This window comes from Electrophorus electricus, chromosome 4 (genome assembly GCF_041902795.1).
Source record: "Electrophorus electricus isolate QZ-2024a chromosome 4, ASM4190279v1, whole genome shotgun sequence".
Classification (NCBI taxonomy): domain Eukaryota; kingdom Metazoa; phylum Chordata; class Actinopteri; order Gymnotiformes; family Gymnotidae; genus Electrophorus; species Electrophorus electricus.
In genome coordinates, this window is record NC_137500.1 from 1,724,363 (window position 1) to 1,748,722 (window position 24,360).

At 41.1% G+C, this 24,360-nt stretch overlaps 1 gene segment (V, D, J or C); it reads left to right on the forward strand.

The window, feature by feature from the left end:
* The first annotated feature begins 2,188 nt into the window (after nt 1-2,188).
* On the forward strand, nt 2,189-11,613 carry LOC113569144 (Ig kappa chain V-III region MOPC 321-like). The segment is given in 4 exon segments: nt 2,189-2,271; nt 2,412-2,734; nt 9,354-9,387; nt 11,164-11,613. Coding segments are annotated over 4 exon segments (726 nt in total).
* Nucleotides 11,614-24,360: the final 12,747 nt, after the last annotated feature.

Below are 24,360 nucleotides of genomic sequence, written 5' to 3' on the forward strand. Positions count from 1 at the left end.
CGGGCAGCATCTCTCGCACCAGAGGTAGGGACCGACAGGGCAACAACCTCTGCACTGCAGACAGGGGCCAGCAGAGCAGTGTCCTCTACACTGGGAAAAGAGCCTGACTGGGGGTCCAGCAGTGTAACAACCATGGCCCACAGCTGTTCTGAGAGTTTCAAGAGTGCAGCTGAGGTGGTCAATGGCAGGTTCAGGAGGTCCGGAGACGCGGCTACGGCATTCAGCGTCAGGTCTGGGAGGTCCAGAAGTGGAGCTATGTAGGTCAGGGGGGTCTAGGGAGTCCGGAGTGATCAGCAGAGGCAGGTCCGACAGGGGAACAGGACTGAGTGATTAAAAGAGTCCATTTTACCAGGTCTTCATTGAAAACTGAAATGTAATTAAAGGGTTCCATATTGAACAGAGTGTCTAATAAACTGTATGAATGTGATCATCTTTACTCCCATGACATTAGGAAGATCATTTCCATAGAGAGAGGCCACTTTGCATGTGCAGCACCTGCTTCAGTGCTCTAGGAGTGTTTATAGTCCTGTGAGTTTAACACTTCATGACTGAGAGCTGCCTGCCCCAGAAACTTCACCCACAGCAACCATGACTTTGATCCCCATCTTCATCTGCACACTGGCCCTCTGGACTCAAGGTAACTCACTGCTTTATATTGAACAACTGATCCAGGTAATGTCAGTCTGTGATCATTTTTCTAAAATATCACATCACCATATCTGAGTAATAAATGAATCTGTATTAAATTACCGTGATGTTTTGGTCTATTATTTTCAGGTTCTAGAGGTCAGGTGACTGTGACTCAGACTAGGGAATAGGACAAACAGCGTACATACTGGAAATGGAACAGGATCAGGCCGGGCAGCTTCTCTCATGCCAGGAACAGGAACAGACTGGGTGGCTTACGGGATAGCCACAGGTACTGGTGGGGTGACCCTGGAGAAACACACAGACACAGAACCCTCTCCATGGCTCTAAAGGCTCATGCCAGCGATAGGGAGCTCTTAAGTGCGCTCTTGGACAGTTGCACTTAAGTGCACACTGAGTGCCTAGCCATGGATTGTCTATGCATTCACTCCTACTCACTGTTAGATACTGCAGCCTTTCTGTCTTCAGGCACCCAATGCAAGATCTCTATATGTTTAATGTAAATAAACGTCTTGCACCGTTGAAGAGGTTTGTGCGTCCTGCCCTGCACCCAGTGCCACTCAGGCCAGCAGCATTTTGGACACATATACACCTTCGAAACCAGACTAGGACTAGAAAACTGGAATAGACATTCATTGCTCATTTAAAAAAAAAAAAAAAATTTCTTTCTCTCAATACTTATTCTTGTCTATATTGTTTATATTATTGCTATTGTAGTGTCCGTTGTCAGCCAGAGGAGGATGCCCCCCTACCCCCTTTGAGTCTTCGTTCCTCTCAAGGTACTTGACCTTGTCCGCTGCATTTGGTCACAGATTTTCATCAACATCACACTGAATGTAATCTGGTAGGTCGATATCTGAAATGACAGCCAGGAATTTCAGCAGTACATGTACTGCAGCAATAGTGGAAATATCTTTTCCCTTTATACATGAACATTTCAATGGAAGCATCAATAGTATAGATAGTATTGACTGTTGTATTTACAGTATAGTAACAAGGCTGCAAGCAAAAAACTAAATATAGGGAATTATCTTTCTGCTAAAATCAGAATAATCTGTTTTATGTATTTCAAGAGCATGTTTTCAATTGTCAAAATGCAACATATTTCCATCCACTGTGATCAGAACAGAGGTAGGACTTCTCAAACACACCCATGGATCCAGAAAGTGTTTATATGTGCCATAAGGACCTGATGTCCTAACTGAGAGCAGGAGTCAGGACTCAGTGGAGATGCAGTGCTGAGAACTCACTGGTGATGACATGTCCTTAACAAGGACAATAATTCTGTCTGGTTTGTAAATGTTCTGGTTAGAGTGATTAAAGAGTCCATTTTGCCAGGTCTTCATTGAAAACTGAAATGTAATTAAAGGGTTCCATATTGAACAGAGTGTCTAATAAACTGTATGAATGTGATCATCTTTACTCCCATGACATTAGGAAGATCATTTCCATAGAGAGAGGCCACTTTGCATGTGCAGCACCTGCTTCAGTGCTCTAGGAGTGTTTATAGTCCTGTGAGTTTAACACTTCATGACTGAGAGCTGCCTGCCCCAGAAACTTCACCCACAGCAACCATGACTTTGATCCCCATCTTCATCTGCACACTGGCCCTCTGGACTCAAGGTAACTCACTGCTTTATATTGAACAACTGATCCAGGTAATGTCAGTCTGTGATCATTTTTCTAAAATATCACATCACCATATCTGAGTAATAAATGAATCTGTATTAAATTACCGTGATGTTTTGGTCTATTATTTTCAGGTTCTAGAGGTCAGGTGACTGTGACTCAGACTCCTGCAGTGAAATCTGCTCTTCCAGGAGACACAGTCACCATCAGCTGTAGAATCAGTCCTGCACCCACAGACTGTTCCCCACCTTGTGTATCCTGGTACCTGCAGAAAATTGGAGAAACTCATAAACCCCTGATCCACTGGACTAACAGGAGAGCATCAGGTATTCCAGATCGTTTCAGTGGTAGTGGATCTGGATCTGACTTCACTTTGACCATCAGTGGAGTCCAGACTGAAGATACAGGAGATTACTACTGTCAGAGTGCACATGAGATCAGTGGTAGCTGGGTGTTCACACAGTGTTAGAGAGTCATACAAAAACCTTCCTCAGTCAGACTGCACAGAGACTGCACTGCTGCAGCTGGGACCTACTGCAGGTGCTGAAGGGAAGGATGTGATACAGCACAATGACACACTCTGTGGATGAGAGGAACCATACTATAGCAAGCTACTATGGTTAGCAGTTCACACCACCTTTATGTTTTTTTCTATTCCCAGTATACCTCTGCTTGTCCCAGTATAGCTTTGCTTGTTCCCAGTATACTCCATCTGCTTGTGTTCCACTGAGACAATAAGAACTCCATTATTACACAGAGAACAATAATATAACACACCAAGCTGATTTAACTTAACTGATTTAAGTATCACCCACAGAGGGCGCTATTGTCTTACCATGTACCTGACTACATATGCAAAAGCACTTGTGCTTCATGCCTTTTTAAACCAAATCTTCCACATGGGACTGAGAACCTACTGGATCTCTGTCCAACCCTTACCAATCCTCAAACCCCTCACCGTGTGTGGAGATGTGTCCAGCTTAGACACAACACCAGTAGAATCCCCTCCAACACTAAAGCGGTGTACAGAGCAACCTTCACAACAGTCTTCGTAGCCACGGTTACACCACATCTGTAAGGCTTTTGAACAGAGATGGAGTCAAATGCATTATAGATATACAGTTTAATGAGGTTCTTAGGAAGTTCTTGGGAAGATCTGTCATCACCTATATAGACAACATCTTGATCTATTCCTCCTTCTGGAACCAACATGTACAAGATGTACGGACCGCGCTCCGAACCCTGTTACAGAACAAATTATACTGCAAGGCAGAGAAGTGTGAGTTCCACCACAAAGAGGTGGACTTCCTGGGCTATGTCATCCAAGAAGGGAACGTAAGCATGCAACCAGGCAAAGTGCAAGCAGTAACGGCCTGACCCAGACCTCTCACACACAAGGCTCTCCAATGCTTTCTGGGCTTCGCCAACTTCTACCAGAGGTTCATCAGGTCCTTCAGTTCACTAGCAAGGCCCCTCACTAACCAGCTCCGGGGTCTGGCCCAAAGGATCAAGTGGACTCCCGATGTAGAGAAAGCCTTCGAGGAACTAAGGAACACTTTCTCAACAGCTCCAGTGTTAAGACAGCTCAACCCAGAGAGACCTTTTGTGGTGGAGGTGGATGCCTCCAACATAGAATTGGGTGCTGTGCTGTCTCAGTATACAGGAGAGAGAAGGGGTCTAAGGCCTATTGCATACTTCTCCTGGAGTCTAGCAGAGCGGAACTATGGCATTGGAGACAGGGAACTGTTGTTGAGGAGTGGAGGCACTGGCCCGAGGGAGCGTGACACCCATTTACTGTATATACCTACCACAAAAACCTGGAATACCTCCAGACCACCAAGAGATTGAATGCTAGACAAGCCAGGTGGTCAATCTTGTATTCCCGGCTCCAGTTCCAGGTCAGCTATAGGCCTGGGGAGAAGAACACTTGAGCGGACTCACTCTCCCAGCAACACCATGTGGAGGCACTGTCGACAAGCTAGGAGCCTGTTCTCTCTCCCTCTTGCTTCTTGGGTTCTCTGGAGTGGGAGCTGGACCGACATATAAAGACAGCCAACCCACATCCACAATGCCCACCCAATCACCTCTATGTGCCACCGAGACATCGAGGATCCCTCATTACATGGGCACACACTTCTTTGGGGACAGAACACCCTAGTACCACTCACACCATGCAACTTATCGGGGCAAGATATTGGTGGCCGGCGATGAATGAGGAGATAGTGAGATATGTGGCCTGCGCTGACTGCAATAAGACACTATGCATTACTGCAGTGGGGAAGCTACTACCACTGCCAACGACCCTACAACCATGGTCCCACCATCCTAAGTGTAGTGGACCAGGTCTCCAAAATGTTATATTTTGTTCCTTTGGCAGCCCTGCCTACCGCACTTGAAACAGCAGACATATTGTTCTGCCAGGTGTTCAGACAGTTTGGCCTACCTGAGGACATCGTGTCAGACTGAGTGTAGAAAGAACTGTTAGGTAAACTCCACATCACAGTCAGCTTAATATCAGGCTACCACCCTCAAGCTAATGGGCAGGTAGAGCAGGTGAACCAGGAACTAGGTAAGTTCTACTGTCAACACCATCCAGAGACATGGAGCATGTTCCTCCTGTGGGCAGAGTATGCGCAGAACTCGCTGCCTAACACGGGAACTGGCTTCACCCCATTTGAATATGTTTTATCAACCACCTCTCAGGGCAAGGTATGAGGGCCCTTACACTATCACTGACAAAATCAACGAGGTGATCTACAGGGTCAGCCTAACGGGGGACAGTAGGGCATCCCAGGCCATTCATGTGTCGGCTCTGAAGCCCGTGACTGAGGGGACCCTTGCCGAGGAGGAACACCCCTCGGGTGACCCGCCTCTACCTCTGGAAATGGAAGAGGGCCCGGCGTATATAGTAAGGACCCTGCTGGACTCCCGGAGAAGAGGGAGGGGACTACAATATCTGGTGGACTGGAAGGGGTACAGCCTGGAAGAGCGCAGTTGGGTTCTGGCCTGCCAGATTTTGGACCCCAACCTCATTACCTCCTTCCACAGGTGGTACCCTCTGAAGCCTACCTCGAGTGGGCAGGGCCGGCTGTGTTCCAGGAGCTTGGTGGGGTCTTTGGGGGAGGTTCTGTCATGGTAGGCCGGTGCCCTACTAGGAGGGACATGCCCAATTCCAACAAGGACCGTACCACTAACATACGCCGTTCACAATCATCTGTCTTTTGACCAGGGACACCTGATCATAATCACGTCATTATATATTCCTGCAGGTTCAGAGAGACCTTCAGTGCCCGTCAGTGCAAACGCTGTCCACAGGAGTACTCATCTTGGAGTTATTTTGTGTGATTATAGAGAATTTATGGAAAATAAAGAACAAGTATGTTCTACATTGCCTCTTGCTTCCTCTGTGCCGCCTATGTTACAAGTATAACAGAACCAGACATCAAACAAAAATGATCAGCCAAACACTGAAGCAAACACAGGGATTAAATACACAGGTTAACTAGAACTAAACAAAACACTGAGACAAACACAGGGATTAAATACACAGGTTAACTAGAACTAAACAAAACACTGAGACAAACACAGGAATTAAATACACAGGTTAACTAGAACTAAACAAAACACTGAGACAAACACAGGGATTAAATACACAGGTTAACTAGAACTAAACAAAACACTGAGACAAACACAGGGATTAAATACACAGGTTAACAAGAACTAAACAAAACACTGAGACAAACACAGGGATTAAATACACAGGTTAACTAGAACTAAACAAAACACTGAGACAAACACAGGGATTAAATACACAGGTTAACTAGAACTAAACAAAACACTGAGACAAACACAGGGATTAAATACACAGGTTAACTAGAACTAAACAAAACACTGAGACAAACACAGGAATTAAATACACAGGTTAACTAGAACTAAACAAAACACTGAGACAAACACAGGAATTAAATACACAGGTTAACTAGAACTAAACAAAACACTGAGACAAACACAGGGATTAAATACACAGGTTAACTAGAACTAAACAAAACACTGAGACAAACACAGGAATTAAATACACAGGTTAACTAGAACTAAACAAAACACTGAGACAAACACAGGAATTAAATACACAGGTTAACTAGAACTAAACAAAACACTGAGACAAACACAGGAATTAAATACACAGGTTAACAAGAACTAAACAAAACACTGAGACAAACACAGGAATTAAATACACAGGTTAACTAGAACTAAACAAAACACTGAGACAAACACAGGAATTAAATACACAGGTTAACTAGAACTAAACAAAACACTGAGACAAACACAGGGATTAAATACACAGGTTAACTAGAACTAAACAAAACACTGAGACAAACACAGGAATTAAATACACAGGTTAACTAGAACTAAACAAAACACTGAGACAAACACAGGAATTAAATACACAGGTTAACAAGAACTAAACAAAACACTGAGACAAACACAGGGATTAAATACACAGGTTAACTAGAACTAAACAAAACACTGAGACAAACACAGGGATTAAATACACAGGTTAACTAGAACTAAACAAAACACTGAGACAAACACAGGAATTAAATAGACAGGTTAACTAGAACTAAACAAAACACTGAGACAAACACAGGGATTAAATACTCAGGTTAACAAGAACTAAACAAAACTGGTGAAGCTAAAGAGGATCAGAGAATTTAACAAAATCAAGGAAGTAAATCAAAACAAAGACATGAGACAGAAACCATAGAAACCAGGACACCTTTGTGTTTTACATAAATGAATGTTCGTCCGTGTCAAGAGAGTCTGTGCATCCTGCTCCACACCCTTCAGCACTTGGGCCACGTTACAGCTCTGTGGTAAGATGAAGCTGAAGCTTAGCTCAGTTTGATCTGTTCTATTGGACAGACCCTGTGACATCGTGGGTTTGCCAGCTGGAACAATGATCAAAAACAATGTTCAAGCACAATTGAATAAACTGAAACGAACCCAACACATACCCTTTATTTTCTATTATGTATATTACAGTCTAATGAGCTTTGACAAATAGATTACAAATATTTAAAAAATGTTTGGTTTTCTGTTGTTAATGTTATGGATAACTAAATAGACACATAATGTCACCTAAACAAAAACATATTTAGTTTATTAATTTTAGTAAAATGCAGCTTTATCTATTACTATATTCATAGGAAAGGCTAGAATGTACTAGGCATAGTTAGCTGTATATAGTAGTTTAAGATCACGTTTAGACCTTTGGGCCTCTCTGTCTATGAATAAATGTGGTAGTAAATACAAGGAGACCTGGCTGTTCATTCTCCCAATGCACAGACCTCAGATGACAGAGAACACACTAATTTATAGAAATGATCTTCTACTGTGTATCACAGACTGATCTACAATAAGCAAAATAAATATGTAGTTGCCATTGCTCACTCAAGACTAAACACAGAGAAGCTTACCTCTGTTTTAGTTACATGATCAGCAGTCTTTTGTTATGAGGTATTTATTGTTTCTACTTGTTGGTTTCTGTTGTGCAATGTGACCTGTGCTATTTCTGTGCAATACATTGTAGAACAAATAGTAAACACAGAAGAATATAAAAAGAAAACTCTTTATAATTGGTCAGATTTGGGTAAGAATCTGATGTGTTTTGTAAATCTGCATCTTTATTCAGTTCTCTGCACATTTGGAGATCACTGGCTCTGAGAAGATGAGCAATGTGTGAGACAACTGCAGTTCCTCCCTCAGTACAGCTGGCTCTTCATCTGGCTCTGGGCTGATTGGAGATCAGTGGATTGGGTGAGTTCGGGAGTGTCTCTCTGATGAGCTTCACCTGGGTCTCATTAGCTCTGTTCTGGGAGCTGTCCAGGGTTCTGACGCACATTGAGTTCCATGTTGCTGAAACAGATGTTACGACCCAGTCTAAGTAGGGTCAGTGACAGAAATGATTAAATGAAGAATTAAATGACAACAATCAAACAATAAACAAAAACACACTGGCCACATCAAAGATGGACATGCAGCTATCAAGTGCCCTCTTTCGTGACAGTAAAAACACGCCTGTTTCCCAAGGACTTCACTGGTTTTCTGTGGGATTACTGGACTGTCTTTGCAACCAGATACACTGATCCTGGATCAGCATGTGTAATTGGATAATATGTTTGACCCACTGAAGTCTCAGGGCATTGTCTCTGTTTTTGCATATTTTCTTAAATTCAATTTAAAGCTTCTTAATTATACTTACATTTACTTATATTTGAACAAAAAATTGTATTTTCAATTTATGACACTTTTACTTATCAAGATCCTAATACAATGACTCTCAGATCAGGGTAGTGCACCTAATACAATGACTCCGCAATCTGGACATTCAGATCAGTGTAGTGTTTTGTCAAGAACCAGTGCAGGGTAGTCTCACATTGTTCAGTGCATCTTAATGTTTGTTTGTTTACAGTGTCACTCTCTGTGAATGTTGTTTTTGTTGATTCTTTGATTTCATATTTGTTTGTACTAAAGATGCTGCCAAACAAAAACAAGGCAGTAAATAAGCATTTTATTGTATCATTATTTGGTTATTTACCAGAAATTAAGTAAATTTAACAGGACTGTTCAGCTAGAACTCTTTAATTAGTCCTCTTACGTTTGTCAGCATTGATAATTGACTTTGTAAAATTATATTGACACGTCCAAAAAAACAAATATAAAAAATTTATTTTACATAATTTTTTTAAACATCTTAATTACAAATATGTTTTGATAATACCGATTAAGACAAATTGTAACATTCGAAAAACGAACAAACGGGAAATATATATATATATATATATATATATATATATATATATATATATATATATATATATATATATATATATATATATATATATATTTTTTTTTTTTTTTTTTATGCCTAGATATTTTCCTGCATATTATGAAATGTATTAATTCTATCCGTTATTACTCTTTTGAAAAAGGCTTTCTAAAGTGCAGAGAGAGCAGCTTCTTTAGTGCAAGAGGTTTTTGCACGAGCACTGAACGAGTTTGTATCACTGTGGTTGACTTTTGGTGGCGGCACAAAACTCTCAATTGGACGTAAGTAACTTTCACTGCTTTTACAAAAGTTGTTATTTTCTGAAATCATAATCGATATGTTTGATGATAATTCAGACTTAAAAACTTTGCGATTGCATTTATTGTGATTTACGGAGCAACAACTACTACGACGTAATTTATCTAATAATAGAATGTATGTGTGTGTTTTATTTTATTATTTTAAAAATCAAAAAATATTTTGGGCAAGTCCTTTATGAGTTTTCTAAAGCATTAATGTCGAAGCTCCATATTAAGCGGTAAATAGTGGAGAGAGCGGCGTGTTTAGATCAGGAGGTTTTTGGACGGACAGTAAAGGAGATTGTAGCTCTGTGGGGGACTTTGGGTGGCGGAACAAAACTATCAGTTGGACGTAAGTAAACTTTAACTTTTCTTCACTATTAATCACAAATTATGTAACGTTGTATGCACGGTGGTTTTGTAAACTACCCAGTACTCTTTTATAGACTAATTGTGACTTTCTTAAGAATCTTCCTATATCATAACCGCTGCTATGTCCTTATAGACCTTTTAATTTATACCGATGGAGAGTTTCTTAATTGTCGTTCAGTAGTAAAAACATACATGTTTCAGAAATATCTCTCCACAAGCCTTCATCTGCATGCTGGGCTTATTTTAAAAGGCAGAAATATCGGTGCCTGACTGGAACTTATCGGTGCAGTTCACTTTTACCACAATACTCGCATACTGAAGGATCAAAACCTTGTATGTCTTTAGATAAATTATCTTGAATTGGATGTTGCATTAAATGTTGTGTTTGTAGTATACAAAAAAATATGAAAAATATCTCCTAAAACACATTTTTGTAACCAATTGATATGATTCTACAGAGTCTACATATATCTAACGCATAAACAATAACGATATAAGTCTGAAATAGTTTAAAGGGATCATCGAATTCACTTTACACGCACACTTCGCAACTCAAAACTCTCAGTTGGATGTAAATAACGTTTTCTCCGTATTCAAATTAGCTTCTGTTTTTATTTTTATATATTTTTTCTAATTGTATATTGTATGTATGGAGTATATTTAATAACTTCTTTCATTACAAAAAAGAAAAGAAAAACAAGCGTCTTTGGGGTTGTATCGTTCACTAACTCTGAAGCTAAACTACGGCGCTGTAAAGAAAGGAGACGGCAGTGTGTTTAGAGCAGGTTTATGTACGGACCTTAAACGAAGTTAGTGTGGAGGACACTGGACGTAAGAAGAACTTCACTTTTTATTCCCAGTAAATCACAATTTTAAGTAGGTATTTTTTGTAATAAATGTCACTTTATTAAAGCGCATTAAAGGTGAATTTATTAGCGCGTTTATCCTAACCGTTACAGTGGTGTTGCGAGATTTTAGTGGAAATCGACCCACATTATTAGCGTTTTTTTAGTAAAAGCATAAATGTTTCAGCAAAATCCCTCATCAAACCTTTATTCTGCCTATTGGGTTAATTTTCATTAGTATAAGTGTTTGTCCCTGACTGGAGGTTGTCGATGCAAAGCACTTTAACCGTCATACTCGCATACTGAACAATCACCGCCTGTTAAATATACTTCCATTTTAATCTATGTATGACTATACATTATATTGATTTAAATGGTTCATAAATTAAATATACTGTCCAGGGTTTTAATGCCAATGGAAAATTATATTGTTGATTTCATTTCTGATTTCAGTTCCACAAAAAGAGGAAGTGAAACACAACTGATTTTCCTGCTAACGGTTCCTGCCTGTCTGAGCTGTAGACCGTGTTGTGTCTCCTAGGTGACGCCCCGCCCACCCTCACGGTCCTGCCCCCCTCCAGTGTACAGCTGCAGCAGGAGAAGGTCACACTCGTGTGTCTGGCCAACAAGGGCTTCCCCTCAGACTGGAAACTGAGCTGGAAGGTGGCTGGTAGCAGCTGGAGCTCGGGGGTGAGCCAGAGCTCCGGGCTTCTGCAGAAGGACGGCCTCTACAGCTGGAGCAGCACCCTGACCCTCCAGAAGGAGGAGTGGCTGAAGAAGACAGTGACCTGTGAGGCCACCAAGGACTCCCAGTCTCCTGTCACACAGACACTGAGTAGAGAGCAGTGTGCTGAGGCGTGAAACTCCCACATGTGTACTGAAGTGTTCTCCTCTCACTCATTAATGTGCTGTCTTTTAGTTCAACTGTGTTTATTACTCAAATGTTCCTCTGTTTATTGGTCAAAATGAAATAAAAAATGTGAACAAACAACATTATAGTCTTAATTGAAGATTCTTTGCCAACATTGCACAGAACAAGAAATGCCTTTAAAGTGCTAATTGTCTGTACTTCAGAGGTCCGTGTGTGTAATGAGTTATAGGATTAAACTTTGATAATGTTGCTATTTGACCACTGTTGGTAAAGTTTGTTAAGGAACCAGGAAATAAGATGACTCAACATAAGTTTCATTCACTAGAAACTGTAATGTGTAAGTCAGTGTATTTTTGGAACATCATGGAGTGGGTGCTAAAACATCTTTGGTCCTCTCCATATACCATAATATTATTATTGTTTGTAAATGTATGCCTGAAACTAACTGCATATCACTTTTTAACACACGCTGGGCTGTTTTAATAAAATATTGTTATGGGTCCCTTAGGAGGTAATAAAGTAGTTTTTTATTGCAAAAGAAAGTACAGGTTTTATATTAAAAAACAACCAACTTTTTATTAAAAACCCACAGTCCTAATATATTTTCCCAATAGATTTATAGTAGAAACTTTATGCTCCAGGCCTCTGGTATCTGTTTAAAATAAAGCTTCAAGCTAAATGTAATAAATGTAACAGTAAATAACTGCTTAATGTTTGGTATGTTTTATATTATTTGAGTCATACAGTGCATTTATGACACAGGCATGTCCTTCACACCAAAGCAAATGTTTTAGTGTGAGATAGAAGATTTTACTGAATGTTCTTTGGCTGGTAGCATTTAGTAAATTATAGTAAGATTATTAACCATTACCCCCTAAATATCTTTGATTGTTGCTAATAAACATTTATAATGAACATGAACTGTATTTTTTGGTAGAAGTGTTTCACAGTGGCTGAGAATAATCAGATGAAGGCACAGACATGGTGATTAGTGCTTTAGTGTGTGCTTACATCACCACTAAACAGGACAGAACCTCCTGAAGATGACTGACACTGCTTTAGCAGTCATGCTATTAGTAGAGATTTCTCTCCACTAATAACTACCTGCTCTATTATAAGAACAACTGCCCCAAGAGACCAAAGGACTCAGTACTGCAGTGGTGTGACTGGTTTCTGATGCTCCACTGGGTGTGTGTAAATGTGCCTCTTTGGGGTCTTGATAAGCATTAGATAAATTCCATGTGTTGTTGTTATTGTTATAACTGTAGTATTTTGTCTTCACCTGCTCCAGCAGAAACAGAGAGATCAGCTGCTCAAAGAAAAAAGAGAAGGGAGATGTTTGGGAGCTTCTCCAGAATTCCTGGGCAGTTGTAGCTCATAGATTTGTATGTTGTGTGTGCAGACTGAGGGGGGTTTTTGTATGACTCTGTGTGAACACTCAGCTACCACTGAGGAAAAATTAACCCAGACACTAATAATCTCCAGCATCTTCAGTCTGGACCTCTCTGATGGTCAGAGTGAAGTCAGATCCAGATCTACCACTGAAACGAGCTGGAGTTCCTGACTGTAAGTTAGTAGCATCGTAGATCAGGAGTTTAGGAGCTTCTCCAGGTTTCTGCAGGTACCAGGCTAAAAAGTTATTATTATACACTGCAGGGTTTGTTCTACATCTGATGGTGACTGTGTCTCCTGGAAGAGCAGATTTCACTGCAGGAGTCTGAGTCACAGTCACCTGACACATGGATTCTGGGGAAAAAAACAACAAATATGAAGTCAGTATGAATTATGATTGAACATGAGAGAATAACAATGGCCTGACCTCTGGATTCAGAATGAAAGAAAATGCAGGAATAAGAAAGATATTATGTTTAACTATTATTAAAATACTTAATCATTCACTGACTTAATTTAATTTTATCCATTCCACTTTTTTAAATCCTACCTTGAGTCCAGAGGAGCAGTGTGCAGATGAAGATGGGGATCAAAGTCATGGTTTCTGTGGTTGAAGTTGCTGGAGCAGGCAGCTTTCAGTCATGAAGTGTTAAACTCACAGGACTATAAACACTCCCAGAGCACTGCAGGTTCTGTACATGCAAAGTGACCTCTCTGTATTAATACACGTCTACCATATACTCTCTGTGGCCTCTCTGTATTAATACATGTCTACCAAATACTCTCTGTGACCTCTGTATTAATACACATATACCAAATAATCTCTGTGACCTCTGTATTAATACACATATACCAAATAATCTCTGTGACCTCTGTATTAATACACATCTACCAAATAATCTCTGTGGCCTCTCTGTATTAATACATGTCTACCAAATACTCTCTGTGGCGTTTCTGTATTAATACACATATACTAAATAATCTCTATATTAATACATGTACACCAAATACTGTCTGTGGCCTCTCTGTATTAATACATTTCTACCAAATGCTCTCTGCGGTCTCTCTGTATTAATACATGTCTACCAAATAATCTCTGTGACCTCTGTATTAATACACATATACTAAATAATCTCTATATTAATACATGTACACCAAATACTGTCTGTGGCCTCTCTGTATTAATACATCTCTACCAAATGCTCTCTGTGGTCTCTCTGTATTAATACACGTCTAGTAAATACTCTCTGCGGTCTCTCTGTATTAATACATGTCTACCAAATACTCTCTGTGGCCTCTGTCTGAAGTAATGCCTCCACTGAATACCTCTTACATAACCATATTTAACAGAACCAACCATACTAGAGAACTATAAACTTTATAATATAATGTAATATATAGGTCAAATAGTATTTCTATTTAATATAAACAATGTCAGAAAACTATGGAACAGTGTGCTGATTATTGGATAACTCAAGTTCAAGTTCAAGTTCAAGTTCAAGTTTGGTTTATTTGTCACATGCATAGTCATACACAGTATAACTCGCAGTGAAATGGTTGAGAGTGCTCTGTCCAAACTGAGGAAGAAGAAAAACGGGTGCATAGAGAAATATATATTCTATATATGTACAAAAATATATTAACAATGTATGTACAATATATGTATATTATGATTATATACACAATGCACAATGTATATGGTATATATGTACACAATGTACCGAATGTACAGATCCATTTTGTAAAATGGCATATTTACAGTTTTTATGTTACATGGTGGTAATAGAATATCTATATATATACAGTTATGCTACATGGTGGTGGTGGTCCCCACAGTTTATCAGTTTCCTTGATTCAGGGCCCGAATGGCCTGTGGGAAGAAGCTCCTCTTCAGTCTCTCTGTCTTGGTCTTCAGGGAGCGAAAGCGTCTCCCTGACCTCAACAGAGAGAAGAGTCTATTGTTGGGATGGGTGGGGTCCTTCACAATCCTCCTGGCCTTGGTCTGGCACGGCTTGTAGTAGATGGTCTGCAGGTCAGGAAGTTCCGTGTGAGTGATGCGCTCTGCTGAACGCACTACGCTTTGGAGTGTTTGTCTGTCCTGCTTGGTGCTGTTCCCAAACCAGACTGTGATGTTCCCTGTGAGGATGCTCTCAATAGTGCAGGTGTAGAAGTTCCGTAGTACCTTGGAGGGCAGCCTGAAGTCTCTTAGGCATCTGAGGTGGTAAAGATACTGACGAGCCTTCTTTGCCAGGGAGTTGGTATGGCGGGACCAGGACAGGTCCTGCGAGATGTGAACACCAAGGTACCTGAAACTATCTACTCTCTCCACTGTGGTTCCACTGATCCTCACAGGTTGGTAGCGCCGCTCCTGCTTCTTGCTGCAATCCACAATCAGCTCCTTTGTCTTACTGACGTTTAGGAGGAGATTATTTTCCTGGCACCAGTTTTCCAGGTGTTTAATCTCCTCCAGGTAGGTCCTCTCGTCGTTGTCCGAGATCAGGCCCATGACAACGGTGTCATCAGCAAACTTGACAATGATGGTGGAGCTGGAAGTGGCTGTGCATTCGTAGGTGTACAGTGAGTAGAGCAGAGGGCTTAGGACACAACCCTGAGGAGCTCCAGTGCTGAGTGTGAGGGTGGATGAGGCACAGTTGCCCACGCGTAACTGGAACTGATTAACAGATTTATAGAGAATGATAAATAAGAAGTATCTAGTATATTTTATGTAAATATTTCTAAAAGTGTGTGTGGTGTAGTGCTCTCAATTGCTCCTCTGTACAGGATCTCTGTTGTGCCTGCTGTCTACACACTTTCCACAAGGGGCGCTGGTGAATTGCACAGTGGATGTCTAAGAGAGTGTGTTGACCAGAGTAGAAGAACAGAACTTCTGTTACAGCCACAGCAGCTCACTGACTCTTAGTGCTGCATTTAGGGAAGAGGAGGAGGAGCTCTACCATCTTCCATGATGACCTCAGTCAGTTGTAATGTAATGTAACACGCTTACACAGCCCTGATCAATGGAGCTTATAGTCTGAAGAATGCTCTTTTTTCTTAATTCACCACTCTGCTGGTTTTGATTCTTGGGTTTTGCTATCACTGCAATAAGCTTCAATTTGAACATGGTCTGTTCTTGTATTATTTTATTATTCACTATCTGCACTGTAAGATTCTTTGTACTGGAGTGTGTTGTTCTGGGGTATGTTGTGCTTGAGTAAGTTTGGCTAATGTAAGTTGAACATCTGCAAAAAGTGTTGTTCTATTCTGGGAAGGAGCAGGTTTCTCAGGGCTGTAAACACAAATCTGTTTCACTCCACTGCTCTCGCTCTCTTTCACTCTGACTGGTATTGACATTACTAGAGAATAGTTTCAGTTCTTCATTTAATATCTGAACATTATCTACACAGGAAAAGGAAATAATTGCCAATAACACAGTATCAAGATTGAATAAAAATTATGTTCTCTAGTAAGTAAGTTTAGATAATAATAAAAAATGTATTTAACAAATGTCACGCAATGCTTCTCCCCCCATGAGTCACGTGGTATGGCCCACCGCATGCAGGGGAATTACGTTTGTTGTCACACCCCCTACATGATGGCACGCACCTGTACGGGGTTCACGTTGAGTGTATGTCTGTTTATTTAAAGCCGTGTCAGTGTGGGCCTCATGGTTGGTCATTGTTAGTGTTAGTGTAATGTTAGTGTCAATGAGTGTGTAGCCGCTGTTAGTATAACCCAACGTTTGTACCATTTTATGTTGTCGTTGTTGTTTGTGTGTTCCTGTCTATTAGTGTTATTATGTGTGAGTGCCACGCATGTCGTTTATGTTTCATGTCATTAAATGTTTCACATCGTCAAGGGAGTCTGTATGAATGAATGAATGAATGAACAGTCACATACTAGAACACTTCTGTCCATTTCAGTGTGAGATTGTAGGTATTTTATTATTTCTCTATTAGCAGTATAGCATTCTATACTAAGATCCTATACTAAGATAAGACTACAGTAACCCCGTAAGTGAAAACACAGACAATAAAACCCAGGGCCCAAACACAACGGCATCCACTCCCTACTTACCAGAGCACACAAATAGATACATAATATATACAAATACATACATACTATATACAAATAGATAAATAATATATACAAATTTACAACAGTGGCCAAGTTAGAGGGATCAAACAAGCTCAGAATCAGAGTAAGGGGAGAAAGAGACCAAGCACTAGAACAACCAAATGTCCAAAATATCATCTTTCTCTTTCTTCTTCCTCCAAAACACTTTTTATTCAGACTGTGATATACCTGTAGCAAAAGCACCTCAAGCGATCCACCATCGTCCCCGTCCCGAAGAAACCTCGACCCTCCGACCTCAGTGACTACCGCCCTGTCGCCCTCACATCAGTGATGAAGTGCTTTGAAAAGCTAGTCAGAGACTTTATCACATCTTCACTGCCAGCCTCCATGGACTCACTGCAGTTTGCATACCGCCACAACCGCTCCACTGATGATGCAATTGCACATCTGCTCCACACCACACTGACTCACCTGGACAAAGGGAGGGGTAATTATGTTAAAATGCTGTTTCTAGACTACAGTTCAGCATTTAACACCATCATCCCCTCCCTACTCACTACTAAGTTGGGGGATCTAGGACTGCATACATCCCTGTGCGACTGGATCTCCAACTTCCTAACAGACAGACCACAATCAGTACGGGTGGGCAACTGTGTCTCATCCACCCTCACCCTCAGCACTGGAGCTCCTCAGGGTTGTGTCCTAAGCCCACTGCTCTACTCACTGTACACCTACGACTGCACAGCGACTTCCAGCTCCACCATCATTTTCAAGTTTGCTGATGACACCGTTGTCATGGGTCTGATCTCGGACAACGATGAGAGGGCCTACCTGGAGGAGATTAAACACCTGGAAAACTGGTGCCAGGAAAATAATGTCCTCCTAAACGTCAGTAAGACAAAGGAGCTGATCGTGGATTGCAGCAAGAAGCAGGAGCGGCACTACCAACCTGTGAGGATCAGTGGAACCACAGTGGAGAGAGTAGATAGTTTCAGGTACCTTGGTGTTCACATCTCGCAGGACCTGTCCTGGTCCCGCCACACCAACTCCCTGGCAAAGAAGGCTTGTCAGCGTCTTTACCACCTCAGACGCCTAAGAGACTTCAGACTGCCCTCCAAGGTACTACGGAACTTCTACACCTGCACTATCGAGAGCATCCTCATGGGGAACATCACAGTCTGGTTTGGGAATAGCACCAAGCAGGACAGACAAGCACTCCAAAGGGTAGTGCGTTCAGCAGAGCGCATCACTCACACGGAACTTCCTGACCTGCAGACCATCTACTACAAGCGGTGCCAGACCAAGGCCAGGAGGATTGTGAAAGACCCCACCCATCCCAACAATAGACTCTTCTCTCTGTTGAGGTCAGGGAGGCACTTTTGCTCCCTGAAGACCAAGACAGAGAGGCTGAAGAGGAGCTTCTTCCCACAGGCCATTCGGGCCCTGAATCAGGGAAACTGATAAACTGTGGGGACCACCACCACCATGTAACATAACTGTATATCTGTATAACTATATATTTATATTCAATTACCTTGTTACACAACAACTGTAGATATGTTATTATACAAAATGGATCTGTACATTCTGTAGATTGTGTACATATATACACAACCATATACATTGTACATTGTGTATATAATCATAATATACATATATTGTACATACATTGTTAATATATTTTGTACATACATAGAATATATATATTTATCTTGCATATATATATTTCACATATACAGAATATCTATATTTCTCTACGCACCCCTGTTTTCTTTTCCTCAGTTTGGACAGAGCACTCTCCACCATTTTACTACGAGTTATATCGTGTATGACTATGTATGTGACAAATAAACCAAACTTGAAACTTGATATGTATCCTTTTCATTATCACATTATCATTATGCATCTCACACACACACCTGTGTGTGCATGCGTGTGTGTCTGTGTGTGTGTGTGTGTGTGTGTGTGTGCCTGTGTGTAGGTGTGTATTGATTTTTTTTCTCCTTTAAGGAGTTTGTGTTTTGCCTCCATTTCCATGTATCCTGTGTTTTAATCTTTATGTATCTTTTGTGTGTAGTTTATGGTTGCTGTGGTTATGAGCTTTTTGGTCTTTAACTACTGTGGATTTCTCCTGCTGAAGGTTTTTGTTGTTTGTTTATGTTTCTTTTGTTTACTTTGCTTCTGTTAGCTTTGGGATCACTGACTGTATTTCCAGTGTGTTACAGCAAGGTTTTGACCACTAGCTGCATAAATCCTTGTACATGCTGTATAACTCCAGGTGAGGTCTGAACCATACTGTGAATTTGTGGTCCTGGAATATGATTAATCTGTGTGTGTGTGTGTGTGTGTGTGTGTGTGTGTGTGTGTGTGTGTGTGTGTGTGTGTGTGTGTGTGTGGGTGTGTGTGTGTGTGTGTGTGTGTGTGTGTGTGTGTGTGTGTGTGTGTGTGTGGGTGTGTGTGTGTGTGTGTGTGTGTGTGTGTGTGTGTGTGTTATATTGGGCAACTATATTTTCCCTTCATTTGCATTTTTTAAAGTTTTAGCATGACCATGGATCTCTGCATGTTGGCTGAGACATTTCTTACTGTATTATTATGTTATTTCATTATGTAGGAAAATTCTTATTATTATGCCAAAGAGGTGAGATTCATCTTGGGAAAACTAGTTTTATGTTCTCCTGTGCAGTTTTAGTCTGTTTGTGTTAATATTTGGAAGAAAGCAAGTGAGGTTTCCTGCCTACATTTACCTGATGGTTTTATCCAAAGTGAATTATGACTGACTACAACTTAAGCAATTGAGAGCAACTTAGCAGTGGTGGGGCTTGAATCACCAACCTTCCAATTACAAGTTAAGCACCTTAGCTACTGAGCTACCAGTGCCCCGCCTTTGAATGAAATTAAACAAAAGGGATATTTAACAAAAAGAGAAACCTGCCCAGTACTGTAATGGTTTGTAGTTGATGAAATGAGCTGAGTACAGAATTAGCAGCTATATAGCAGCTATTATCAGCTAATTAGCAGATATCAGACCAGTTTCTGTGTCTACAACTGAAGGAGGTTTCTGTGCACAACTATCACTATCATGCAGATGTTTGGGTAGTTTACACTCTGACACTTGGAAGTCAGAGGGTTACACCACTGAGATCTCCATCCAGAAGATCACAGTCTGATTATTAGTACTGTTGTATGTTTCTATACGTTTCATGACAATAGGTGTTACTAATGTTAGTATAGTCAATTATTATATTATAAACTGGGGACAGGCACCAGAAAACTGGAGTGAGGCAGGGGTAAACTGGAAAGAGGCAGGAGTAAACTGGAGAGAGACACAGGGGTAAACTGGAGAGAGACACAGGGGTAAACTGGAGAGAGACACAGGGGTAAACTGGAGAGAGAGACAGGGGTAAACTGGAGAGACACAGGGGTAAACTGGAGAGAGACACAGGGGTAAACTGGAGAGAGAGACAGGGGTAAACTGGAGAGACACAGGGGTAAACTGGAGAGAGACACAGGGGTAAACTGGATAGAGACACAGGGGTAAACTGGAGAGAGACACAGGGGTAAACTGGGCACAACAGAGGAAACTGGAAGGAGCTCCATCAGCAGATTGATGACTTCTCCAGAGGAATAATAACAATGGGGTGTATTTTTTTCAGCTGCAGCTGTCTGAATGGATTAAAGACTCAGTCAGAGCTTGAAGGCCTGAAGAGGAACCAGATACACTGATCCTGGATCAGCTCATGGACATAGATAATATGTTTAACCCTCTACATACAGCTTGTACAGTTTTTCAGATGTAATACCAAACACATCCAAAATAAAAGTCAATTCTGACATTCTATTGTTGTGAGTCAGTGTGTTGTGGTTCCTAGAAGAATGATTTTCTATAGATGTGTGTTGTTCAGTAGTGAGTGAGTGTGATGGGGCATCTCTCCTCCACAGAGTGTGTCATTGTTCTGTATCACATCCTCCCCCTCAACACCTGCAGCAGTGCAGTCTCTGTGCAGTCTGACTGAGGGAGGTTTTTGTACGACTCTCTAACACTGTATGAACAGCCAGTTATCACCAATGTTGTGTTCACTCTGACAGTAATAATCTCCTGCATCTTCAGTCTGGACTCCTCTGATGGTCAGAGTGAAGTCAGATCCAGATCCACTACCACTGAAACGAGCTGGAGTTCCTGACTGTAGTGTGTTCACAAATCTAATCAGGAGTTTCGGAGCTTCTCCAGGTTTCTGCAGGTACCAGTGTAGACGGTCATCCTTATACACTGCAGGGTTGGTTCTACAGCTGATGGTGACTGTGTCTCCTGGAAGAGCAGATTTCACTGAATCTTGAGTCACTGTTACCTGACCTCTGGATCCTGGGGAAGAAATAAATAAAATCATAAAAAGGTAACATTTACCTGTACAGATACCTTTGTTTAGTTACTCTAAATCAGTGAATAGTGCATTTTAAATAAGAGTAGTAGACCTGTGTCACATGGATAGTTCATCACAGAGGTAAAGCAGTGAGTTACCTTGAGTCCAGAGGAGCAGTGTGCAGATGAAGATGGGGATCAAAGTCATGGTTGCTATGGGTGAAGTTGCTGGGGCAGGCAGCTCTCAGTCATGAAGTGTTAAACTCACAGGACTATAAACACTCTCAGAGCACTGAAGCAGGTGTTGCACATGCAAAGTGACCTCTCTGTATTAATACACATCTACCAAGTACTCTCTGTATTTCAGTTTTTTTTATGGTTCCTTACACACTATAATTAAAACTCTCACAGTCAGTGAAATCTGAGACTCAGACAGCAAAACCTCAGCCCAGATTTGCACAACTTTAAGCACATTCTCAGCCTCAGACTTTAATCAAAGCATTACACAAATCCCTTCTGCTAAACACACTTCTCTGCATTAGACACAGAAATCTAACATTTACAGCATTCAGCAGACACTCTTATCCACAGTGACTTACAAAAGTGCATTGCCATGTACTCATAGAATATATCCAAGTACAGTAGGTTAGAATTAAACATACCAATGAACTAGAATAATGTAGAATACAGGGATGAATGCTGATACCTAGAAGTGCAAAATATATAAGGTCTATCTTAAACTATGATAAGTACTATAAATAATAAGTGCTATAAACAAAATATGCTAGAGTTTGTTAAACAACATAAACAATGCCCTACAATAAATATTAAATTAGTCAGTCAATATGGGAGCAGGGTCAGTTGTCCTTTAAATATTCCATAAATAGATGGGACTTCAGTTTGCATTTGAAGACTGCAGGGGACTCTGCGGTCCGGACAGCAAGTGGGAGTTCATTCCACTATCTTGGAGCCAGGACAGAAAATAGTCTCCATGCTTGTCGTCCATGAGACCTGAAGCAAGGTATTTCAAGCGGAGCCGTACTTGAGCTTTGAAGTACATGAGGTACGGCTCGGGCTTTGAACATTGACTTCATGTATGAAGGGGCTGGTCCATTTTTAGCTTTGTAGGCAAGCATCAAGGTTTTAAATCTGATGCGTGCAGCTACAGGGAGCCAGTGAAGGGAGCGCAGCAGTGGAGTAACGTGTGAACTTCAGAAGATTGAAGACCAGTTGTGCTGTTGCATTCTGGACAAGTTGTAGAGGTTTGATGGCTCTTAGAGGAAGACCAGCAAGTATTGAGTCGCAGTAGTCTAGCTTTGAGATCACAAGAGATTGCACAAGCACCTGGGTGGCTTCCTGCGAAAGAAAGGATTGAATCCTTCGTATGGTACAAACAAGGAATCTGCAAGGCCGGGTTAGATTAGAAACATGAGTTGAGAACGACAACTGGTTGTCCAAAGTTACGCCCAGGCTACGGGCAGCTTCGGAGGGTGATACCAGGGAGTTCTCTACAGAAACAGTGAGGTCATGGTAAGGGTTGGGAGTACCTGGGCTGATCAGAAGCTTGGTTTTACCTGGGTTGAACTTTAAGTGGTGGGCTGTCATCCATGACATGATGTCAGTCAAGCATGCCAAGATACGTCTGGAGACATGCGTGTCAGAGAGTGGAAAATAAATAAATAATTGAGTGTCCTCAGAATAGCAGTGGTAGGAGAAACCATGAGAAGATATTACATCACCAAGAGAACGAGTTTACAAAGAAAAGAGAAGGGGGTCCAATACTGAGCCTTGTGGAACACCAGTGGAGAGTCACACGGTTTGGATGTGGATCCTCTCCATGTCACCTGATAGGACCGTCCATCCAGATAGGACTGAAACCATCTCCAAGCAGAGCCAGTCACACCAAGCCTGGAAAGAACAGAGAAGAATGTTGTGGTTCACTGTGTCAAAGGCTGCTGAAAGGTCTAGAAGAATCAAACAGATAACTGTTTGGTAGCATGAAGTTTCTCAGTCACTGCTATGAGGGCCGTTTCTGTAGAATGTGCCAGTTTGTAGCCAGACTGATTGGGATCTTGCAGCTGGTTCTGGGTGAGAAAGATAGACACTTGATTATAAACTGCTCGTTCAAGGGCTTATGAGAGGAAGTTGGTCTGTAGTTGGTAACGCTGGAGCTGTCAAGTGTGCCCTTCTTGAGGATTGGTACCACCCTAACGGTTTTGAATGCAGTAGACATGTATCCAGAAGATAACATGGTGTCACTTCTACTAAATACACTTCTCTACATTAGACACAGAAATCTAACATGACATCAATTCTACTAGTTTATCTGACTTTAAGCAAAAGACTTGCGGCATAAATATATGGAGGTATGTAATTTAGTCATGTGATCTGTTCACTTCATTATTATTTGCTGCACACAACCTTTTTACATATACGTTACAATGTTGTCTGGTGTTAACCTGACAAACGTAAGAAGAGGGAGAAACATCACTGGCCACAGATATATTTTTACTGTCCAGGGCCAACGTGGTGGTAACATCACATTGTGGCTGCAATCACACATAATGGAGTCCTCCATCGCCATGGCAACCTGAATCCTTACAAAAACACAGTCTACACACAAACGTTACACAGACTACACACCATCACCACAGTCCACACACTCACGTTAGACAGATTACATACCATCATCACATTGTCATGTTATCATATACATTATTTTTCAAAAGAACTGAGGTGTTCTGCTACTTTTGTGTGGCTGTGTGAACTGTGTGTAGTAATTTTACGAAATGAGCCCTGTTTTCAAAAACAGCCTTAAGCAATCATATAAAAAATATAATACACCAAATTCCTCCTCTCTTAGCTGTCATGACAATAAAAAAAACTAAATTATCAATATTCATTAAATATTAGGACAGTGTCATAATGCTTATTTATATTATGTATGGTAGCTCACTGGTTAAGGTACTTGCCTATTAATCAAAAGGTTGCCAGTTCACTTCTCCGCTGTTGGGCCCCTGAGCAAGACCCTCAATTGCTCAAAT